Here is an 18,711-nt window from a genome sequence, read left to right as displayed (position 1 = left end):
AAAAATTAGTATTACGATGATTGTATATTTAGACCCCATGTTCATGTCATATCGCATGTAATGCCTTTAACCCTAGACTGTCATCCTTCGTCAAAATGACGACGCATAATTTCATTTTCGATATAAAATGCATTTTAGTCGATTGGGAAATTATTACTTTAAGTTATACTAATTCAACCATTTTTATGAATTTTTGTTTTATATTAATTAAAAACAAATTGAATAAGAAAATAAACTCAATTTTGTTTAATATTCGATCTTTTCAATTTAAATAAAATTCTTTTTTTACCAAGCTTGAGATCTATTTCTCCTATGTGTCCTAATATTTCGCAATTTTCATTGAATTGCTTCATCAGAGGTGTATGATCTATAAATATTTTTATACCATGCGCCACACTGTGGAACAGGGTATTATAAGTTAGTGCATATGTTTTCAACACCCAGAAGGAGACGAGATAGACACATGGTGTCTTTGGCAAACATGCTCAGGGTGGGCTCCTGAGTCGATATAGCCAGTCCGTCCGTGAACACATTTTTGTAATCAAAGTCTAGGTCGCAGTTTTAGTCCAATCGCCTTCAAATTTGGCATAAGTATGTGTTTTAACTCAGAATAGAACCCTATTGATTTTGGAAGAAATCGGTTCAGATTTAGATATAGCTCCCATATATATATTTCGCCCGATATGGACTTATATGGCTCCAAAAGCCAGAGTTTCACCCTAATTTGCTTAAAATATTGCACAAGAAGAACAATTAGTACTATAGTCAAGTGTGCTAAATTTTATTGAAATCGGTTCAGATTTAGATATAGCTCCCATATATATTTCGCCCGATATGGACTTATATGGCTCCAAAAGCCATAGTTTCAACCTAATTTGTTTAAAATTTTGCACAAGAAGAACAATATAGTCAAGTGTGCTAAATTTTATTGAAATCGGTTCAGATTTAGATATAGCTCCCATATATATCTTTCGCCCGATATGGATTAATACGGTCCCAGAAGCCAGAGTTTTACCCCAATTTGGTTGAAATTTTGCACTAGGAGTACAATTAGTAGAGTTGTCAAATGTGCCAAATTTTATTGAAATCGGTTCAGATTTGGATATAGCTCCCATATATATCGTTCGTCCGATTTACATTCATATGACTACACACTCAAAAAAAAGTGAACTCTCCATTTCACTAAAGCCAATTTAACTTTATTTTAGTTCATGGAATTATTATGTTTGGAGAAAGTTTTCTTTACTCTAATAATTTTTTGTGTACGTTAGTTAAATTAACTAAAACCGAGAAAAAAATAAATTCGAATGAAGCATAAAGATTAACTAAATTCGTTTCTTCCACAAAATAATTCAGAATTTCTTTAAATTTGTAAATTTTACCAAAAATACGTCCATCATGAACTTCGTATGTCACTAAAGACATTCTTGCAATTTTTAACTCAAAGTTTTTCCTTCAAACTACAAAATTTTCTTTAACAAGTGAAAAAACTTAGTTATGTCTAATAAATTTTCTTGAATTTTTTGAAAAATATTTACTTATTTTTATGACATCGGCGTTATGCCAACGTTTATAATACTGTTTAGTTAAAATTTTCTACAAATATTCAAAATTTTCTAAAATTAATCGAAAGTTTTCTTTCTGGTGGGTTCACTGTTTTTTCAGTGCAGTGGCCAATCTTTTACTCCGATTTAATTGAAATTTTGCACAAGGAGTAGAATTAGCATTGTAGTTATGCGTGCAAAATTTGGTTGAAATCGGTTCAGATTTAGATATAGCTCCCATATATAGCTTTCGCCCGATTTACTCTCATATGACCACAGAGGCCAATTTTTTTGCTCCGATTTAGTTGAAATGTTGCACAGGGAGTAGAATTAGCATTGTCGCTATGCGTGCCAAATTTGGTTGAAATCGGTTCAGATTTAGATATATCTCCCATATATAGCTTTCGCCCGATTTATATTTATATGACCACAGAGGCCAATTATTAACTCCGATTTAGATGACATTTTGCACCGGGAGTAGAATTAGCATTGTAGCTATGCGTGCCAAATTTGGTTGAAATCGTATGTTTTTCTGATTTCGACAAAAATGGTCAAAATCGCCACTGCTTAGTCGAAATGACTCTAATTTTCCTAAACTTCTAATACATATATATCGAGCGATAAATCATAAATAAACTTTTGCGAAGTTTCCTTAAAATTGCTTCAGATTTAAATGTTTCCCATATTTGTTTACTAACATTGTGTTCCACCCTAGTGCATTAGCCGAATTAAATTTTGAGTCTATAGATTTTGTAGAAGTCTATCAAATTCTGTCCAGATCGAGTGATATTTAAATATATGTATTTGGGACAAACCTTTATATATAGCCCCCAACACATTTGACGGATGTGATATGGTATTTAGATCTACAAAGTGGTGAAGGGTATAATACAGTCGGCCCCGCCCGACTTTAGACTTTCCTTACTTGTTTTATAATATTAATTAATTAATTAAATTAAATTAAATTAAATTAAATTAAATTAAATTAAATTAAATTAAATTAAATTAAATTAAATTAAATTAAATTAAATTAAATTAAATTAAATTAAATTAAATTAAATTAAATTAAATTAAATTAAATTAAATTAAATTAAATTAAATTAAATTAAACAATTAATACAAATTTCAAATACATAGTACAATTAAAAACATCTTATTCTAAACATCATCTACCAGGCTAACATAAATGTTAAGCCGTAACTATTATCTCCAACTTACATATAAGTCAATCACTATAATATATGTACATAAAACAATTTTTTCTGATTCAATCACGAAATTAATTGATCCAATTATTTTTTTTTACTGAAATGTATTCAATCACGAAAATGATAATATCAATCATAGCTTTAATTGGGCATAAAAAAAATTTGATTAAAAAATTAATTAATTAAAATTAAATTAATCAATTTAATTTCTGTTAACTGCCAGTTAAAGCCTAACGGAGCTACATGAAAATGGCCGTTAAACATTTTAATTAAATCAGTCAAACAATTAATTGAGTTTTGCAATTGACATCGATTTATATTTATACCCTAAACCACATAGTGGTCAGGGTATAATAACTTTGATCTGCCATAAAAAGTACTTACCAAAGATTCACTGAAAAAAAAATTCCTGAAAATTTTTCCAATTAAACTCTTAATTGAGTTTTAAAAATATTCAATTAACAATTAAATTGATTCTACAAATTTTTTAATTGAAAGAAAAATCAATCACAAAAAGTAATAGTATCAATTGTTTTTTAATTGAATCAATTAATTTTTTAATTGATTCTCAATTAATTTTTTAATTGATACTATCGTTTCTGTGATTGAAATCAGAATCACCTCTCGAGTCGATCTAGAGCTTGGTGTCCGTCCATCCATGTATTTGTTGTTCGCAGGATTCCGGTCGCAATTATTAACCGATTTTTATGAAATTTGGTACAGGGTGTACTAACTATATGTGCAAAAAATCATGGGAATCGGTTCAGATTTAGCTACACAGCAAAAAATTTCACGAAATTTTTTCCAATTAAAATCTTAATTGAGTTTTAAAAAATATTCAATTAAAAATTTAATTGACCCAACAAATTTTTTAAATGAAACAAAACTCAATCACAAAAATTAATAGTATCAATTAATTTTGTAATTTGATCACTTAATTTTTTAATTTACTCTCAATTAATTTTTTAATTGATACTATCATTTCTGTGATTGAAAACATTTCAATAAAAAAAATAATTGGATAAAAAAATAATCGTGATTAAAAAAAAAAACATTTTTTTTTTGTAAATAAAGTACTTAGGTTTAGTGATATACCTAAATATGATCAATTACATTTATGACAGTTTCTTCAGCTAATTCTTTATCCAAGTTTTTATGACAAGCATCTCAAGAAAACCACTTGTTCTCCGAAGAAGGCCTTCATATCGAACTGCAAGATTTTTCGTTTTCTTTGTAAAGCTAATGTACAATGTATTTTAATACGTCTCATTAGGTTCAATTAATATTCACAGTGCGCGTGTTTCTAGCTAGAAATGGGCAAATTAGTTTAATAAAGTCTCGAAAGTACTTTAAATGTTTTTTTGTTTTTGTGTGATACTTTAGTGCAGTGGTTCCAAACCTTCGATTCAAAAATGGTTTCTTATAGCAATTTTATTAATATTCAGGATATATTAAAATTCATCAGGTGTATACAGTAGGTTGTGGCGAACTTCTCTCTTAGCAATAAGTGTTTCACGATATTCAACCCAAAAAATGGTTAGACCAATGATGCTATATAACGTTGTGGTCTGCTGGGCAGCACTACAGAGAGAGACTCGTAGAATTATTTTGGAAAATTTCAGCGATTTGGCATATTTATATATCTCTGGCTTATTCAATAATACAGATACTGATTCCCTTAAATGCATATTGCATCTATTACATTTAGATATAATGACCAACCAGTCAAGTGCAGACAACAGCATTAGGACTATGAATATGATCGGAAATAAGCTGGGTTACAGTCACGGTTGCCACTCGATCCCAAACTAATCTACCAAAATTTGAAAAAGAAAACTACCAAATTAAAAATCTTATTTTGCAGTTTTTGATTTCTATAGTTTGTCAATTTTATTTCTAAAGGAAATTTTGTAGAAATTTTATTCCTATAGAAAATTTTGTAGAAATTTTATTCCTATAAAAAATTTTGTCAAAATTGTATTTCTATAGAAAATTTTATCTCTATAGAAATTTTGTCAAAATTTTATTTCTATAGAAAATTTTGTCAAAATTTTATTTCTATAGAAAATTTTGTCAAAATTCTATTCCTATAGAGTATTTTGTTAAAATTGTATTCTTAGAGAAAATATTGCCAACATTGTATTTCCACCGAAAATTTTGTCAAAATTGTATTCCTAGCGAAAATTTTGTCAAAATTGTATTCCTAGAGAAAATTTTGTCAAAATTTTTTCCTAGAGCAAATTTTGTCAAAATTTTAATCTATAGAAAATTTTGTCAAATTTTTTTTAAAAATTTTATTTCTATAGAAAATTTTGTTAAAATTTTAGTTCTGTAGAAAATTTTGTCAAAATTTTATTTCTATAGAAAATTCTAATGAAATTTTTTCCTAGAGCAACTTTTGTCAAAATTTTAATTCTATAGAAAAGTTTGTCAAAATTTTATTTCTATAGAAAATTTTGTCCAAATTTTATTTCTGTAGAAAATTTTGTCAAAATTTTATTTCTGCGGAAAATTTTGTCCAAATTTTATTTCTATAGAAAATTTTGCCCAAATTTTATTTCTATAAAAAATTTTGTAGAAATTTTATTTCTATAGAAAATTTTGTCAAAATTTTATTTCTATAGAAAATTTTATCCAAATTTTATTTCTATACAAAATTTTGTTGAAATTTTAGGTCTATAGAAAATTTTGTCAAAATTTTATTTCTATAGAAAATGTTGTCAAAATTTTATTTCTATAGAAAATTTTGTCAAAGTTTTATTTCTATAGAAAATTTTGTCAACATTTTATTTCTATAGAAAATTTTGTCCAAATTTTATTTCTAAAGAAAATATTCTCATTTTTTATTATTAAAGAAAATTTTGTCAAAATCTCATTTCTATAGGAAATTTTGACAAAATTTTATTTTTATAGAAAATATTGTCAAAATTTTATCGTATAAAAATTTTTTTTCAAAATTTTGTTTCGATAAAAACTTTTGTCAAAATTTTATTTCTATCGAAAATGTTGTCAAAATTTTATTCCTCGAGAAAATGTTGTAAAAATGTTATTCCTAGAGAAAATGTTGTCAATTTTTTATTCCTAGAGAAAATGTCAAAATTTTATTCCTATAGAAAATTTTGCCAGCCATGTATTTCTATCGAAAATTTTATCAAAATTTTATTCCTAGAGAAAATGTTGTAAAAATGTTATTCCTAGAGAAAATGGAGCCACCGTGGTGCAATGGTTAGCATGCCCGCCTTGCATACACAAGGTCGTGGGTTCGATTCCTGCTACGACCGAACACCAAAAAGCGGTGGATTATCCCACCTCAGTAATGCTGGTGACATTTCTGAGGATTTCAAAGCTTCTCTAAGTGGTTTCACTGGAATGTGGAACGCCGTTCGGACTCGGCTATAAAAAGGAGGTCCCTTGTCATTGAGTTTAACATGGAATCGGGCAGCACTCAGTGATAAGAGAGAAGTTCACCACTGTGGTATCACAATGGACTGAATAGTCTAAGTGAGCCTGATACATCGGGCTGCCACACAACCTAACCTAACCTAACCTAGAGAAAATGTCAAAATTTTATTCCTATAGAAAATTTTGCCAATCATGTATTTCTATCGAAAATTTTATTCCTAGAGAAAATGTTGTCAAAATTTTATTCCTATAGAAAATTTTGTCAAAATGTTATTTCTATAGAAAATTTTGTCAAAATTTTATTTCTATAGAAAAACAAGCACACTGGCCACATGGAGGTTTACGACGATATAAAAAGAAGTAATTGTTTAAGAATCTCTGCAAATTAGCTATTATTCTAGATATTACTCATTCTTACCTGTTTTTAGCTAAAAAAATGAATTTAAAAGAGAAGCACATATTAAACAAAAACGCACAGACAGTCGACATACACGAAACGTGTGATAAGAAACGTCAGAACAAAAAAAACAAAACCAGAAAAAAATTCACTAAGAAGTACAATGATGGGGGCCAAATCATCGGAGCAAACCAAACAAAAACAAAAAAAGCCACACCAAATAAAATGCGAGACACAGACTTTTGTTATCAACCTCGAACTTTGTGTTATGAAATTGCATTTTATAAAGACAACAACAATAACAACCCTATTTAACAATTGCGTTCATCTTCAAAAATTTAATTGTATGCAACTACGTTTGGATTGACTTACGATTGCTTTTTATTTTAATTTTTTTTACAGAGAACAGATAATGATTTCGTAGATTTGATAAAAAGAAAAATTCAGAATAAATTTTGATAAGGTATTGTTTAAATAAAAACAAAATTCATAAGATTATTATTTAAAAATAAAAAAAAATGATAATTGTATTATTTGTAGAAGCCTTTTTGCGATTGCATAATCAGATATAAACCTCATCAAAACGAGGTAATAGGGTTTGAAATCTGGGGTTGTCTTACATTTTGCAAAATTAGACTTTTCATTTTTTTATACCCACCACCATAGAATGGTGACGGGGGTATAATAAGTTTGTCATTCCGTTTGTAACACATCGAACTATTTCCGACTATATAAAGTATATATATTCTTGATCAGGGAGAAATTCTAAGACGATATAACGATGTCCGTCTGTCTGTTGTAATCACGCTACAGTCTTCAATAATGAAGCAATCGTGCTGAAATTTTGCACAAACTCGTCTTTTGTCTGCAGGCAGGTCAAGTTCGAAGATGGGCTATATCGGTCCAGGTTTTGATATAGTCCCCATATAAACCGACCTCCCGATTTGGGGTCTTGGGCTTATAGAAATCGTAGTTTTTATCCAATTTGCCTGAAATTTGAAATCTAGAGGTATTTTATGACCATAAAGAGGTGTGCCAATTTCAATTTACCTGAAATTGGAAATCTAGAGGTATTGCTGGACCACAAATACGTGTGCCAAAAATTGTGAGTATCGGTCCATATTTTGGTATAGCCCCCAATATAGACCGATCTCCCGATTTTACTTCTTGGGCTTATAGAAACCACAGTTTTTATTCAATTTACCTGAAATTGGAAATCTAGAGGTATTGTAGGACCGCAAATACGTGTGCCAAAAATTGTGAGTATCGGTCCATGTTTTGGTATGGTCCCCACATAAAACGACCTCCCGATTTGGGGTCTTGAAATAAAATTTTGACAAATTTTTTTATAGAAATAAAATTTTGACAAAATTTTCTATAGAAATAAAATTTTGAAAAAATTTTCTATAGAAATAAAATTTTGAAAAAATTTTCTATAGAAATAAAATTTTGACAAAATTTTCTGTAGAAATAAAATTTTGACAAAATTTTCTATAGAAATAAAATTTTGATAAAATTTTCTATAGAAATAAAATGTTGATAAAATTTTCTATAGAAATAAAATTTTGACAACATTTTCTTTAGAAAAAAATGTTGACATAATTTTCTATAGAAATAAAGTTTTAACAAAATTTTCTATAAAAAAATGTTGACATAGTTTTCTATAGAAATAAAATTTTAACAAACGTTTCTATAGAAATAAAATTTTGATAAAATTTTCTATAGAAATAAAATTTTGACAATATTTTCTATAGAAATAAAATTTTGACAAAATTTTCTTTAGAAAAAAATGTTGACATAATTTTCTATAGAAATACAGTTTTAACACAATTTTCTATAGAAATAAAATTTGGACAAAATTTTCAATAGAAATAAATTTGGACAAAATTTTCAATAGAAATGAAATCTTGATAAAAAAAAATTCCATAGAAGTAAAATTTTGACAAAATTTTCTATAGAAATAAAATTTTGACAAAATTTTATATAGAAACAAAATTTTGACAAAAATTTTCTATAGAAAATTTTGACAAAATTTTCTGTAGAAATAAAGTTTTGACAAAATTTTCTATAGAAATAAAATTTGGACAAAATTTTCAATAGAAATAAATTTGGACAAAATTTTCAATAGAAATGAAATCTTGATAAAAAAAATTTCCATAGAAGTAAAATTTTGACAAAATTTTCTATAGAAACAAAATTTTGACAAAAATTTTCTATAGAAACAAAATTTTGACAAAATTTTCTATAGAAATAAAGTTTTGACAAAATTTTCTATAGAAATAAAATTTTGTCAAAATTTTCTATAGAAATAAAATTTTGACAAAAATTTTCTATAAAAATACAATTTTGAAGAAATTTTCTATAGAAATAAATTTTTGACAAAATTTTTCCATAGAAATAAAATGTTGACAAAATATTCTATAAAAATAAAATTTTGATAAAATTTTTTCCATAGAAATAAAATTTTAACAACATTTTTTTGTCAAAAAAATTTTCTATAAAAAATTGTATTTTTATAGAAAAATTTCTATAGAAAATTGTATTTCTACAAAAAATTTTGTCGGAATTTTATATCTATAGAAAATTTTGTTAAAATTGTGTTTCTATAAAAAATTTTTATCAAAATTTTATTTCACTGGAAATTTTTTATCAAAATTTTATTTCTATGGAAAATTTTTTATCAAACTTTTATTTCTATGGAAATTTTTTATCAAAATTTTATTTCTATGGAAAATTTTTTATGAAAATAAAATTTTGCAAAATATTTTTTTTTTTTTGGTTTGTCAGTTTTTTGGTAAAACTTTCTTACCGTGGTTGAAAAACTGACAGAAACGTTTCATATTACCAGAGTTTTTTTTATACGAGAACTCGGAAGTAAGCCGGTTATGTGTAGGCATTGTAATATCCAAAACCACTATGTGGTATTAAATTTTAGGTTTAAGTGCAAATCTTTCTAAATAGACCCCATATTATATATTTCGATATAGCTCTTTCCGAGTTAGCTTATTCCCATTGGTTGCATTTTTGTCTATTTAACCAACTCTTTTTTTTCTTCTAATTGCAGTTAGTTCCGGTGTGCCTCATACCATTTATAAGGGAAATCAAAAGAAATACACAAAAGAATGTATACTCATATACGATAAAAGAACTGGTGATATAACGTTAGAGAAATTAAATCACAACATACAAGTGAAGAAAACGCGGTAAGTTTTGTTTTTCTGGGAATTATTGCCTACGGGACAATGTCTCTGGATCCTTTTTTAACTCTTATTGACGTTTTTGCTTTTCTTTTCTCCCAATTAGTGAAATGACAAACAAGCCTAGTGTACCTATTCCTTCGTCGATGCCAGTTGGAGCGACAGCAGCTACAACAGGACCAGCGCCAAAACTAGAAAACAGTACAATGAGAATATCATCCAAGACAAAAGTTTCCACGGGAAATAGAAAAAATACAATAAGTATGTTTCTAAACTTGTGGGCCTATAAATATTGAAAGATTTCATTGATGGATTTGTTTTTTCTGATACTTTTAGTTGAATTAAAATCTCGCAATTCACCTATGCAGGGTTCTCCCTCGGCGGGTATACATGCGAATAGAAGTCCGCAATCGGCTCCAGCGTAAGTTTTCCTGGAATATCAGGTCATTCTTTCAATTGATTTTGTTTTTTCTATTGTTTTCTTTCTAGATGGAATGCTAATAATGGCCAAGCGACATTACCTAGTATACCAATGATTGTCGATGATGATGATTCAATATTTAGTATTGGTGGTGGTGGTGGAGGGGGTGGTACTGGTGGTGGTGGTGGTTTCAATAATCTCGCAAATGTGTCTGCTTCATCATCCTCCTCAACATCAAGTCATAATAATTCTGGCCAAGAATTTGATTTTCAACAACTGCTTCAAAGTGCACTTTCACCTACGAAACAATCAAAACAATCGCATCACAGTAATCAAAAGCGACACAATAATCACCAGCGACATCAGCAGCAGCAGCAGCAACCACCACCTCAACAACAATTGCAACAGCAATCGCAAAATGCATATAATCGTTATAATGGCAATGGCAATTCCTCTTCTTCCTCATCGTTATTTAGTAATAATCATAGCAATAATCTACAGAATAGCAATCATAATAATAACAATAACTATCACAATAATTATGATCTTGCCTCATCGCCCACGCTGGCCAGTGAAGCAGCGGCTTTGGAACAGGTATGTAAAAATATTACAAAATTATGTTTTTAATGGTTATTATTAATTTTTAATATTAAATCCCTAATTTTATCGTTTTCAGAACATTGCATCTGACTTAAGTTCATCAAGCTCAAGTTCCGAATCAGAATCGAGTGGCAGCGATAGTGGTTCAGATTCCGATGATAGCACCGAAGATGATAGACCCACAAGAGCTGCAGCGGCACAAATGATGAATCAATTGCCTAGTTTGGGTATAGTAGCACCCATGACGACGTCATCTTCACCGCAAATGCACTATGGCGGCCAACAAAATAACAACCACAACAATCATCTCAGCAACAACAACAATAGTACACACAGTAATCACCATAGTAGCAACAATCATAATAATAATCATACAGAAACCAACAATCAAAATTCAATAGGTAACTTTGGTTTCAACGATGGTTTTCCTAATGATCTATTGCAAAATGATTTACAATTATCATCAAATTCGTCCGATGATGATTCCGACTAGATAATTAAAAAATCCTAAAAAACAAAAAAGTCATCCTCAACAGTTAATATGCGCGCATTAAACAGAGATGATGCCTATAGCATGCTTACAATCAAAATCACACACACACCCACACACACTGTATTATGTCTTCTATTCAAATTGAAATTGAGAAAATATCAAATGGGAAATGTAATGGAAAATCGAAATTGATGAACGAAAAAAGGAAAAGTACAAGTTTTTAATATAATACCATGTGAAATGGAAATGAGACAAAATTTTGATGTTGGTATGTATACTACAGTGTGGGCAAAGAAAAGTAAAATTTGGAAGCCACCGTGCTCGCTCACCTTGACCTCCGAAGGTTAGAGTTAAATTCAAAACTTGGTTGAAAACATTTTTCAATTGTTTTTTAAAGAGAAGATGTTCATTATCATTGAGATGAGAATATAATCGGGCTGATCTTAACGATAGCACGAAAAGTTGTTATTTATTTACACAGTGAAACCTCTGAGACGTGGATACCCTCGGTCGCCACCTAAATTGGGTCCACATTTGGAAGGTGCAGAGTTATAAGATGTTAGCTTTAATGTGTTAATATAGCAAACGACCCCAGACGACTATCCACTTTTGGGAGGTGTCCGGTTTTCAGAGGGTCCAAGTTTGAGAGGTTTCACTGCATTACACTGAAAAAATATTTCTAGTCTTGAATCACGAAATTAATTGATATAATTGATCTTCAATTGAAATTTCTCCAAGCACTAATGTCAGTTAAAAAAAAAAAGTACTAATTGATCCAATTAACCCTTTGACTACCGATGTCCACATTCGAAAACGCCACCAAACTCTAAGGCTATGATCAAATGTATTGGACCCAAAGGAGTGTCAAACTTTTTTCCAAGATCATCTTCGAAATATCTGGATACCGTTTGTGGAAAGTACTCCTATCGTTATGTTATATACCAAATATGAACTACAAGTGTTTACTGGTTTGACCGTGACAACGAATTCTTTTTTGATTTCTGTCAAATATTTGCCTAGTGTGACCGCACAGAAACTCTCCAATTAGTTTCGATTTATTTTTGGACATTGTTTTAAAGCAGAGGCTTTAATCTAAGAAAAAGCTATAAATATTTTCCATATTGGTTAGCACTAAAATGCATTTTTATAAACTTATTTATTAAACGAAAAATAGGAAATTTTTCTCTACACAAACAAAAATATTACAAAGATTTTTCCAGTTAAAATTTTAATTGAGTTTTAAAAAATATTCAATTAAAAGTTTAATTGGTTCAGCAAATTTTTTAATTGAATCAAAAATCAATCACACAAATTAATAGTATCAATTAATTTTTAATTGGATCAATTAATCTTTTAATTGACTTTCAATTAATATTTTAATTGATACTATCATTTCTGTGATTGAAGGCATTTCAATTAAAAAATTAATTGGATCAATTAATTTCGTGATTGAATCAGAATTTTTTTTTGTGTAGTAAATTGACATTCATTAAAAAGCTATAGCTGATATTTTTCGGATTCATTTTTGTATTTTGTATTGTTTCTCACACTTCGATAGATATTATAGGCCGATAGATATATAAGGCCATTAGGTCACAATTCAAAAATAAAATTTTCCTAACAAATGCATATATCTCTTGAACTAATGCATACATCTCTTGAACTAATTGAGATAGGTCCTCAAAATTAAATTTTTTTTCTACATGCTGTTAGTACAAGTAAAAAGAGAGAAAAATTAAAAATTAGCATTTGGTATATTTCGGTCGTGAAAGGATGAAAATTAAAAAAAAAAAAAACTAAAAGTAAATTGGACATTTTTTAAATTCAATTACAATTTTTATTGAAACAAAATTTTTTAAAATTTTTTTCTGTGCAAAATTTAAATCCTAAAATTGGATTTGAGAAATAACAAAAAAAAAAATAAAGATAAAATGATATGAATTCCTCTGGAATTACAGAACAAAACTAATTTTTAATGGTGGATCACAATGGACTGAATAGACTAAGTGAGTCTGAAAATAAATCGGGCTGCCACTTTAACCTAACCTAGGGTGGAATATGAATGAATTAAATTTTAGTGCATATTGAATCGAATTTCGAATTTGTTTAAACCAATTTCGAAACAGACTTAAATATGATAACTGTGATTTTAGCTCACTCAAAACTTAATTTTTGGGAAAAAATCGACTGTCGAGCTGAATGATTTAGACTAAATTGCTCTGGTGTTACAGTATTCATCAATATTTAATGACATCTTTAAGGTAATTTTCATAATACAGTAATGCCTTTTAAGAAAAATCCTTAGCAGACATTTGTGAATTTAATTCACGGTTTTGGATTTTCATTGCTATTCAATGATATACTGATTTTTCACAAAAAAAGCAAAAAAAATTTTTTTCAAAAAATCTGGGAATTAAAATATTTTCAATTCTTCCGAATTCAAATTTTGCCGACATTTTTTAAAAGTTTTCTTTTTTGCATCCACCCAATTTTAATTCAAGGGAAAAAATTAAAAATATTTTTTTATTTTATTTTGTTTTATTTTTTCTTCAATCAATCATTTTTGCATAGCAAAATTCAACTTTCTTCCACTCCTCTTGGGGATACATTTAGTAGATTTACATTACTTTATTTACATTAAATGCACAAATGTAGGTAATTCACAGAAAAAAAAGACATCGATTTTTTTTACTAAAAGTATGTATTGAATTTGAAAAACATTCAAATAAAAAAATAATTCAATTAATTTTTTAATCACATAAAGTAATTGAACATATTATTTTATTATTTTTTCTTTTTTTCAAAATGATTTAAAAATTTTAGTGAAAAATCCTCATTCTCCAATGCAGAGAAAATCGACTTTTATTCTTATCAAAATTAAAATAATTGAGATTGAAAAAAGTCGACGATGTGATGATGGAAAATTTACGCATTGACATGTTTTTTAAATTTCATACATTTTTCCCGTAGTTGATTGTGTTTAACAGAAAATGTCTAATTAAAGCTATATGAAAAGACAATTTTGGGTATACAATTCGATTTTAAACATCATCACTTGATTAGTTGTTTCAGAAAACGTTGAAAAATCTTTCATTGAAGATCTCGAAATGTTGATTTTTTGTTTTTTCAAATAGTCGAATTGAATTGCACGTTCTATTGTATAATTTGAAATATATTTATTTTTTATATTTTTGCCATCCAATTTTGATGTCTATTGTGTTCATTGAATAGCTGATTTTCATTGTTCTTAACCCCTAAATGCACAAGACCAACAATTCCTCCAAAAAAATATATACAAATGGTTAAAAAATGTTTTTTTTTTTGAAAATCACGAAATTGATTGATCCAATTAATTTTTTAATTGAAATGTCTTCAATCACAGAAATGATAGTCCCCCATGTTCCCATATTGGGAATAGCAAATCGCAAGAATGTATTTTTCTTGTAACAAAAAATATAGAGATACTCTTGTACTCGAAAACAATTTTAATTTCAACTTCTCATTAAAGAGAACTATTTTAGCAAGATTTAAGTTTATTATAAGTTTCTGGGTTAAGAAATTATGACGAAACGAAAATTTTGCGATTTGCTTTCCGAAATTCGTAACAAGTCGGGAGTATCAATTAAAAAATTGAAAGTCAATTAAAAAATTAATTGAACCAATTAAAAAATTAATTGAAACAATTAATTTTTGTTTCAATTAATTCAATTTTTTTGAATCAATTAAATTTTTAATAGAATATTTTTTTAGACTCAATTATGACTTTCAATTAAAAAATTAATTGATCCAATTAAAAAATTAATTGAAACTATTAATTTTTGTTTCAATTAAAATTTTTTTTTTTTGAATCAATTAAATTTTTAATTTAATATTTTTTAAGACTCAATTATGACTAATTTGAAAAATTTTTTGTGAATTTTTTTCTGTGTAGAATTAGTTTAAATAAAAAAGTTTTGTGGCAACAAATATAAGAAAATTTTAGTCCTCACGAGCCGATTTAACCGACGGCAGCGTCGACGGTCTAAAAATAGTCGGCGGCGGCTAAAATCGGCGTCTTCATTCTCTGACTCAGATCAAAGTGTCGTTGACCTTGTAAATATTGTAATACCACTACAATGAAAAATATAATCATGTAATCAGGTTTGATAAAGTTGACTCTTTTGTACTTTTTGTGGTACTATTTGAGTAAAAAAGTACCGAGGAATCTTTTTCAAACTCCATAAGTTCATGAATTAAATTGTGATCGTAAATTTAAATAAATTTATTTATTCTTACAGACAAGATATTTCTCTCAAATCAAATAGAACATTTTATAAATAAAAAATCAAAGTGTCGTTGACTTTCTAAATATTGTAATAGCACTACAATGAAAAATATAATCATGCCACAACTTTTCGAATAATGTAAATCAGGTTTGATAAAGTTGACACTTTTGTATTTTTTTGTACAATTTTAGTAAAAAAAAGTACCGAGGTACATTTGGTACATTTTTCAAACTCCTTAAAATGTGATCGTTCATCCAAACTTATTTATTCTTACAGACAATTAAGATATTTCTCTCAAATCAAATAGAAAATTGTATAAATAAATCATCAAAGTGTCATTGTCCTTGTAAATATTGTAATATTGTAATATCACTAAAATGGAAAAAAATAATTATCCCACAACTTTTCGAATAATGTAAATCAGGTTTGATAAAGTTGACACATTTTTGTTTGTACTATTTGAGTAAAAAAAGTACCGAGGTACTTCCGCGACTCATTTGGTACCTTTTTCAAACTCCTTAAGTTTATGAATTAAAATGTGATCGTTCATCCAAATTTATTTATTCTTACAGACAATTGCGATATTTCTCTCAAATCAAATAGAAAATTCTATAAATAAAAAATCAAAGTGTCATTGTCCTCGTAAATATTGTAATATCACTAAAATCGAAAAAAATAATTATCCCACAACTTTTCGAATAATGTAAATCAGGTTTGGTAAAGTCGACTCTTATGTATTTTTTGTACTATTTCAGTAAAAAAGTGCTGAGGTACATTTGGCACCTTTTTCAAACTCCATACGTTCATAAATTAAAATGTGAACGTTCATCCAAATTTATTTATTCTTACAGACAATTAAGATATTTCTCTCAAATCAAATAGAAAATTGTATAAATAAAACATCATTGTCCTTGTAAATATTGTAATAGCACTAAAATGGAAAAAAATAATTATCCCACAACTTTTCGAATAATGTAAATCAGGTTTGATAAAGTTGACACATTTTTGTTTGTACTATTTGAGTAAAAAAAGTACCGAGGTTCTTCCGCGACTCATTTGGTACCTTTTTCAAACTCCTTAAGTTTATGAATTAAAATGTGATCGTTCATCCAAATTTATTTATTCTTACAGACAATTGCGATATTTCTCTCAAATCAAATAGAAAATTGTATAAATAAAAAATCAAAGTGTCATTGTCCTTGTAAATATTGTAATATCACTAAAATGAACAAAATAATCATACCACAACTTTTCGAATAATGTGAATAAGGTTTGATAAAGTTGACACATTGTTTTGTACTATTTGAGTAAAAAAAGTACCGAGGTACTTCCGCGACTCATTTGGTACCTTTTTCAACCTTGATAAGTTCATAAATTAAAATGTGATCTTTCATCCAAATTTATTCTTACAGACAATTGCGATATTTCTCTCAAATCAAATAGAAAATTCTATAAATAAAAAATCAAAGTGTCGTTGACCTTGTAAATGTTGTAATAGAACTAAACTGATTAAAAAAAAAAAATAATTAGCCCACAACTTTGCGAATAACGTGAATCAGGTTTGATAAAGTTGACACTTTGGTACATTTTTTGGTATTATTCGGTTTTCGTCATGGATTGAATATCGTCCTTAGTTCCAATTCCATATTCCCAATGTTTCTAAAACATTGAAAATCGATTTTATATTGTTTCTTGGAAAATCTTTCCATTATTTGAATTTTTTATTTAACCCTTATACTACGTTGGGTATTAGGTCGTATTTTTCATCACCGAATTTCTTACTTTTGGATTATAATTAAAAGTTCTTACTACTCAGCATGAATTGAGAATATGTTACCAATTAATGCACTGAGTGATAGAAATTGTTAATTATATTCGAACAGTAAGATATTAGGGGGTGTTGAAAAATACGATATGGGTCATCAAATGACGCCAACGTAGTATAAGGGTTAAATAAAAAAATTGCTAATTTGTTCATCTAAACAATATTTTCTATAATTGTAGATATTTTCTCAAATTTACCAAAAAACGTAGTGAGACACAAATACTGTCCCCAATATTGTATATCACCACTAACACACACCCACACAATCCTCTAAACTTATAGTATATTTTTGTAAAATAATTTAAAAAAAAACAGGAGATACATAAACTAATAAAACAAAAAAAATCAACACAAAAGGGATAATAAAATAAACTTTAATTACAACAGACAGCAGAAATGTGAAAACAAAAGATTATAAGGATAAGGGTGGGGAGAATATTACAATTTTGTATGGAAATTTATAGTAAATATTTTTTAATAGTTGTAAGAGTTCTTTCTTTTTTGTTCTTTGTTTTTTTCTTTCTTATTTTTCGTTTGCATTATTATTGCTATTCATGTTCCAATGATAATGATGATGATGAATCGAGACCTTGGTTTTCTTTTTTAATAATTTCCTCTAAACCGTAGTAGACTCTGCCCTCCTAAATATTTTTTATACATACATACAAACATACTCTCTTTTTAAAGATATATCCATAAATATATATATATACATTGTATATTAATTAGAGGAAGATGATCCTTATAACCAAGTTTAAATAATGGTGTAATTTTTTTTTGTTTGTTTTTATTATTATTATTATATTATAATTATTATGATATTCAGTTAATGTTAGTGAAATGTTTTTTATGCTCTTTAGTTTAAAATGATGATTAAGATGATGCTACTGATGTATAGAAGATGAAAAAAAGAACGAATGCTTGTAGGTACAATTATAAATATTACAAGAAATATATATATATTAAAAAAACGATAATTAATAAACTTCATGTAAAAAAACAAAAACAAAACGAAAAACTATAATGTTGTGCTGGATTCTTCTTTTCTCTGTTTTTATTTTATACAATTGCCAATATTGAAATCATCTTTTTGATTATTTTTTTTTTTATTATTATTATAGTTATTATTATATATTTTTAATTTATTTTCTTTGAATTTAGTAAATTGTAAGAGTTAATTATAACAAAAAAAAAAACACAACAACAAACCAATTAAAATTAAACAAAGCAAAGCAAAGAAAACCATGAACGAAGTAACAAATTATGAGACCAGAAGATATAATAAAAAAAATACCAAGTAAACTACAAAAAAAACAACAATTTTTGCATATTCTAATAAATATTGAAAATATAACAAAA

At 27.5% G+C, this 18,711-nt stretch overlaps 1 protein-coding gene across 3 annotated transcripts in view; it reads left to right on the top strand.

The window, feature by feature from the left end:
- The window catches only part of Eaf (ELL-associated factor), a 35,904-nt gene extending 17,193 nt beyond the window's left edge, over positions 1-18,711 (top strand). For all 3 annotated transcript variants that reach the window (XM_075313371.1, XM_075313372.1, XM_075313373.1), the window contains exons 4-8: positions 9,616-9,754; positions 9,855-10,009; positions 10,085-10,169; positions 10,238-10,763; positions 10,846-18,711. In XM_075313371.1, the coding sequence (XP_075169486.1) occupies positions 9,616-9,754; positions 9,855-10,009; positions 10,085-10,169; positions 10,238-10,763; positions 10,846-11,262 (1,322 nt within the window). In that variant the 3' untranslated portion in view covers positions 11,263-18,711. The remainder of the gene's footprint in view (positions 1-9,615; positions 9,755-9,854; positions 10,010-10,084; positions 10,170-10,237; positions 10,764-10,845) is intronic.

Source organism: Haematobia irritans, chromosome 5 (assembly GCF_050003625.1).
Source record: "Haematobia irritans isolate KBUSLIRL chromosome 5, ASM5000362v1, whole genome shotgun sequence".
Lineage (NCBI taxonomy): Eukaryota > Metazoa > Arthropoda > Insecta > Diptera > Muscidae > Haematobia > Haematobia irritans.
Note: the sequence above shows the minus strand (reverse complement) of the source record. Positions and strands in the feature narration are given on the sequence as shown.